We start from the raw sequence: 5,954 nt of genomic DNA on the forward strand, positions 1-5,954 counted from the left end.
CCCAGGCTGCCCAGAGGGGCTGTGGAGTCTCCTTCTCTGGAGATATTCAAGACCCGCCTGGTCAAGGTCCTCTACAACCTACTGTAGGTGACCCTGCTTCGGCAGGGGGTTGGACTGGGTGACCCACAGAGGTCCCTTCCAACCCCAAACATTCTGTGATTTGGTGCCCGCACGCTGCCGCAGAGCTCGGAGCCTCCCGCCAGCCGCCCGAAGCGGGGCCATCAGCGCGGCCCTGTGACTCCCGGCGAGGGCAGCTGGGTCGTGAACACGGTCACGGAGGAGGTGATGATGTCGACAGCTGAGTTGCATCTGAGGTATGAGATCAACAGCTTCTTCCCCTTGCGTTTGGGTCAGCGGTGGAGCATGGGCCAGGAAAACGAGCCGGCAGCGAGCCGGAGAGGGGAGTTGGCGCCGGACGAGCTGCCTGGAGCCCGATGGATGCAGCAAAGGCAGCGTCAAACCAGCTCAGAATCGCTCTTGCGTGCGGGCGGGCAAGAGCCGAGGCTTTCTGCACAGCGAGGGGGACGTGCGGGCTGCCGGGAGCGCGTCGCGTGGCGGGGGGTGCCTGTAGTGCGGGATGGCTCCCGGGGACAGACGGGGCGAGTTTTAAGAAAACGGAGAAGAGGCATTTCTTGAATCTCCGAATCATTAAGGCTGGAAAAGACCTCCAAGATCATCAAGTCCAACTGCCAACCCAACCCCACCATGTCTGCTCAACCATGTCCCCAAGGGCCACATCCACATGGTGTTTGAACCCCTCCAGGGTTGGGGACTCCACCATTGCCCTGGGCAGCCTGGGCCAAGGCCTGACCACTCTTGCAGGAAAGAAATTTTTCCCAATATCCAATCTGAACCTCCCCTGACGCAGCTTGAGGCCATCTCCTCTCATCCTGTCGCTGGTTCCTGGGGAGAAGAGACCAACCCCCCCTCACTACACCCTCCTGTCAGGGAGCTGTAGAGAGCGAGAAGGTCTCCCCTCAGCCTCCTCTTCTCCAGACTGAGCAGCCCCATCTCCCTCAGCCGCTCCCCATCAGACTTGTTCTCCAGACCCCTCCCCAGCCTCGCTGCCCTTCTCTGGACACGCTCCAGCCCCTCAATGTCCTTCCTGGAGTGAGGGGCCCAAAACTGAACACAGCACTCGAGGTGCGGCCTCACCAGTGCTGTGTCCAGGGGCACGATCCCCTCCCAGGATTACGGCTGCGGGGTCCATGCCGGGGTCGAAGGGCTCCGACCTGCCCCGCTCTGCCACCAAACCATCATCGCAAAGCCCTGGGCACTCGTTGCCTGCGCCGCGCCCTTCCCAGCACGTGTTTAGCCTAAAAATCCGCACCCGTGGGTGCTGGAGGTCGGGGCAGGACCCCCCCTCCCAACCCGAGCCCTGTGGGGGAGCGGAGGGTTGGAAACACAGCAGCCCCGTCACGAGTGCTGGGTGGCCCCACCGTCACCGTCTCAAATGCCAGCGGGGGAACTGGGTTTGGCTGTCACCCGACGCCCGCGGCCGCTGGAATGTCCTCCCGCGCGCGATATAAGGCGAGGGCCAAGGCGCCGGCAGCCGGGCGATGGCTGCGCAGCGAGGGGCGTGAGGCAGAGGACGCGGTGCCGAGGTCCCACGGTGCGGCCCCGGGGAGGTCACGGCGGGGGAGAGGCTTTCACCCAGCTCCTCTGTTTTGCCCTGGGTGGGACTGGACGGGGTGGGGGGGGACATCGGTGAACCCCGTGCCGAGCGAGGACGCCCCGAGCCTCGGCTTCCCCCGGGCTGCGGGCGAGGAAATGGGAAATTTGGCTTTCGGGGTTGTCCGAAGTTGTCCCACAGCCATCGCGTCCCTAAACCGGGCTCCCCCTTTTTCCTCCCAGCGCCCACCCCACCACGATGGTGGGTCTGAAGCCCCCCGAGGTGCCCCCGACAGCCGCCGTGAAGTTCTTCAGCGCGGGGACGGCCGGCTGCACCGCCGACCTCGTCACCTTCCCCCTGGACACCGCCAAGGTGCAGCTGCAGGTACGATCCCCACCTCCGGCCCCCCGCAGCGGTGGGGTGACCCCCCCCCCAACCCCCCCCTCACCCCATTTCTGCATCCCGCAGATCCAGGGCGAGGTGCGGATCCCCCGCGGCGCCGGCACCGTGCAGTACCGGGGCGTTTTGGGGACGCTGAGCACCATGGTGAGGACGGAGGGACCCCGCAGCCTGTACAGCGGGCTGGCGGCCGGCCTGCAGCGCCAGATGAGCTTCGCCTCCATCCGCATCGGGCTCTACGACTCCGTCAAGCAGCTCTACACCCCCAAGGGTGCCGAGAGTGAGTGGCCAGCAGGGGGGGTCGGGACCCTGTCCCCAAAGCAACGACCCTCTCCCGGGGGAGGGGGTCCCCAAACTGCTCACCCCCCAGGGGTCCCGACGGGGTGGGGGGTTCCTGGGTGTGCTGGTGGACAACAGGTTGACCATGAGCCAGCAGCGTGCCCTGGCTGCCAAGAAGGCCGATGGGATCCTGGGGTGCATCAGGAGGAGTGTGGGCAGCGGGGCGAGGGAGGTTCTCCTCCCCCTCTGCTCTGCCCTGGTGAGGCCCCATCTGCAGTGCTGTGTCCAGTGCTGGGCTCCCCAGTTCAAGAAAGATGAGGAGCTACTGGAGAGAGTCCAGCGGAGGGCTACGAGGATGGTGAGGGGACTGGAGCATCTCTCCTACGAGGAGAGGCTGAGGGAGCTGGGCTTGTTCAGCCTGGAGAAGGCTGCGAGGGGACCTTAGAAATGCCTACAAATATCTGCATGGTGGGGGTCAGGAGGATGGGGCCAGACTCTTTCCAGTGGTGCCCAGCGACAGGACAAGGGGCAACAGGCACAAACTGAAGCCGAGGAAGCTCCAGCTGAACATGAGGAAGAACTTCTTCCCTCTGAGGGTGACGGAGCCCTGGCCCAGGCTGCCCAGAGGGGCTGGGGAGTCTCCTCTGGAGATATTCAAGACCCGGCTGGATGCGGTGCTGTGCCGCCTGCTCTGGGTGACCCTGCTCTGGCAGGGGGTTGGGCTGGGGGATCCCCAGGGGTCCCTGCCAACCCCGACCATCCTGTGATTCTGGGATTCCCAGCGCCTGCCCTCTCCAGGCGCAGGGCTGGGGGCGCGGGTGCTGGCGGGCTGCACCACGGGCGCGGTGGCGGTGACGTGCGCCCAACCCACCGACGTGGTCAAGGTGCGGTTCCAGGCCAACGGGGCGCTGCCGGCGGGCGCCCGGCGGTACAGCGGGACGGTGGACGCCTACTGCACCATCGCCAGGGAGGAGGGCGTCCGCGGGCTGTGGCGAGGTAGGGACGGAGGAGAACTGGGACGGGGACTGGGAAGGGGTGGGAATGGGGACACCCACCTGGGATGCCACCACCCTCCTGCACAGGGACGCTGCCCAACATCGCCCGCAACGCCATCATCAACTGCGGCGAGCTCGTCACCTACGACCTCGTTAAGGACGCGCTGCTGCGGGCGCAGCTGATGACAGGTGAGGACGGCGCTGGGGAGGGGACACACAGCCGGGCGCCGTCCCCCTCCCCACGACGCTCAGCTCTGCCCTGCAGACAACGTCCCCTGCCATTTCGTGGCCGCCTTCGGCGCCGGCTTCTGCGCCACGCTGGTGGCGTCGCCGGTGGACGTGGTGAAGACGCGGTACATGAACGCCGGCCCCGGGCAGTACCGCAACGTGCTCAGCTGCCTCCTCGCCCTGCTGATGCAGGACGGCCTCGCCGGCTTCTACAAGGGGTGAGCTGGGGGACGTCGTGCTGACACCGACGCCGCGCTTCACCCCGCGGCATCGCCCGGCGCTCCCCGGCCATCCCGACGCCGGCGGCTGCTCTTCCCGGCGCAGGTTCGTCCCGTCCTTCCTGCGGCTCGGCTCCTGGAACATCGTGATGTTCGTCTCCTACGAGCAGCTGCAGCGCGCCGCGGTGCTGGCACAGTCCTGACCCGCCCCGGCCCCTCTCGTCAGCGTTGGCGAGACGCAAGAGTAAATTACATTAATTGGCGAAGCGGTGGGAGAGCAGCGATGGCCAACGCCCCCAGCCCGACGGAGACTCCGGAGAGGGAGCGATGAGACGGACGGAGAAACGACGAGAAGGTTTCCGGAGAGAAGTTTAAGGTGGAAAAAAAGGAAAAAAAAAATACAGGTTTTTTTTTTTCCAGCTGGGAAGAGCAGCGCTTCCCGGCAGCGGCGGGACCGAGCCGGGGGATGCGGCCATTCCTGCAATTCCTTCCAATAAACCGCCCCTATGGGGTGCGAGCGCAGCAGGGCTCCTTGCTTTGCTTCAGGGGGGGATTTTATTTTGATCTCCCGATAGAAAAAGGCAAATCCGAAAGCAAAAGAGGCGCTCGAAGTCTTCCCAGGGTGTGGCGGAGAGGGTTTCCAAGTAGGATGAAATACGGCCACAACCGCTGCCCCGGGGGGGGACGCTGCCCCCTCCGTGCCCTCAGCTCGGTTTCACCCCGCGCCGATGCCACAAAATCCAGATTTTCTCCCGTTCTCTTCCTGAAAAGGCTACAGGGTGGAGGGGGTTGAAAAAAAACAGGATTTCTGCCCAGATTCCTGCAGCTCAGCTCCTGGAATGCCGTGATGTTTGTCACCTATGAGTTGGTGACACAGGGCACAACGGCCACTGGCAGGAGCGCAGCGAGGGTTTGAGTAAATCCTGTGGTCTTTTTTTCCCCTGGTTTTGTCCTTGCCCTCACGTCCCTGCATAGTCACCCCCGAACCACAGTCTTGTTCAACTTCTTCATCAAGGACCTGGATGAAGAGTTAGAGTGGACCCTCAGCAAGTTTGCTGATGACACCAAACTGGGAGGAGTGGTGGATACACCGGCAGGCTGTGCTGCCATCCAGCGAGACCCGAACAGGCTGGAGAGTTGGGCAGAGAGGAACCTGATGAGGTTCAACAAGGGCAGGGGCAGGGTCCTGCGCCTGGGGAGGAACAACCCCAGGCACCAGTACAGGCTGGGGCTGACCTGCTGGAGAGCAGCTCTGCGGAGAGGGACTGGGAGTGCTGGGGGACGACAGGGTGACCATGAGCCAGCAGCGTGCCCTGGCTGCCATGAAGGCCAATGGGATCCTGGGTGCATTAGGAGGAGTGTGGCCAGCAGGTCGAGGTAGGTTCTCCTCCCCCTCTGCTCTGCCCTGGTGAGGCCCCAGCTGCAGTGCTGTGTCCAGTTCTGGGCTCCCCAGTTCAAGAAAGATGAGGAACTACTGGAGAGAGTCCAGCGGAGGGCTATGAGGATGAGGAGGGGACTGGAGCATCTCTCCTACAAGGAGAGGCTGAGGAAGCTGGGCTTGTTCAGCCTGGAAAAGAGAAGGCTGAGAGGGGACCTCAGAAATGCCCATAAATCTCTTCAGGGTGGGGGTCAGGAGGACGGGGCCAGACTCTTTCCAGTGGTGCCCAGCGACAGGACAAGGGGCAACGGGCACAAACTGAAGCCAAGGAAGTTCCAGCTGAACCTGAGGAAGAACTTCTTCCCTCTGAGGGTGACAGAGCCCTGGCCCAGGCTGCCCAGAGGGGCTGTGGAGTCTCCTTCTCTGGAGATATTCCAACCCCGGCTGGACGCGGTGCTGTGCAGCCTGCTCTGGGTGACCCTGCTTCAGCAGGGGGTTGGGCTGGGGGATCCCCAGAGGGCCCTGCCAACCCCACCATGCTGGGATTCTGTGAACCGTCGCTGCTCCCATGCAGGAGTGGAGCTGGGAGTACTGCAACCCCCCCAATCCTCCAGCACCCCTCGTGGGGTGGCAGGGATGGAGCCGACTCCTCGCTGAGGCCCAGGGGAAACAGGCACAAGGGTGCTGCGTTTTGGGGTGCTGGGTGCCGGGAACCCCCTCTACCTGCTCCCAGGGCTTTATTGGAGGGAGGGCGGAGGCCGTCGCTCCCTAGGACAGGAGAGCGCTTCTCAGGAGCGTCTTCTTCTCCGGCGTGAGCTTCTTGGGAAAGCAGATGTTGAAGTAGA

The 5,954-nt window shown here is 64.0% G+C and overlaps 1 protein-coding gene across 2 annotated transcripts; it reads left to right on the top strand.

Annotated features, from left to right (window-relative positions):
- Positions 1-239: 239 nt before the first annotated feature.
- LOC142360636 (putative mitochondrial transporter UCP3) lies at positions 240-4,253 on the top strand. 2 transcript variants are annotated; one of them, XM_075415022.1, is made up of 7 exons: positions 240-314; positions 1,855-1,996; positions 2,081-2,291; positions 3,089-3,286; positions 3,373-3,474; positions 3,551-3,731; positions 3,838-4,025. In XM_075415022.1, the coding sequence occupies exons 1-7, from the start codon at positions 286-288 to the stop codon at positions 3,932-3,934; spliced, it is 960 nt and encodes a 319-aa protein (XP_075271137.1). In that variant the 5' UTR covers positions 240-285; the 3' UTR covers positions 3,935-4,025. The 2 variants fall into 2 exon arrangements, with proteins under 2 accessions (XP_075271137.1, XP_075271129.1); XM_075415014.1 differs by lacking the exon at positions 240-314 and adding an exon at positions 1,561-1,612 and having other exon boundaries at positions 3,373-3,731; positions 3,838-4,253.
- The last annotated feature ends 1,701 nt before the right edge of the window (positions 4,254-5,954 follow it).

The sequence above is a fragment of the Opisthocomus hoazin genome, chromosome 1, assembly GCF_030867145.1.
Source record: "Opisthocomus hoazin isolate bOpiHoa1 chromosome 1, bOpiHoa1.hap1, whole genome shotgun sequence".
NCBI lineage: Eukaryota > Metazoa > Chordata > Aves > Opisthocomiformes > Opisthocomidae > Opisthocomus > Opisthocomus hoazin.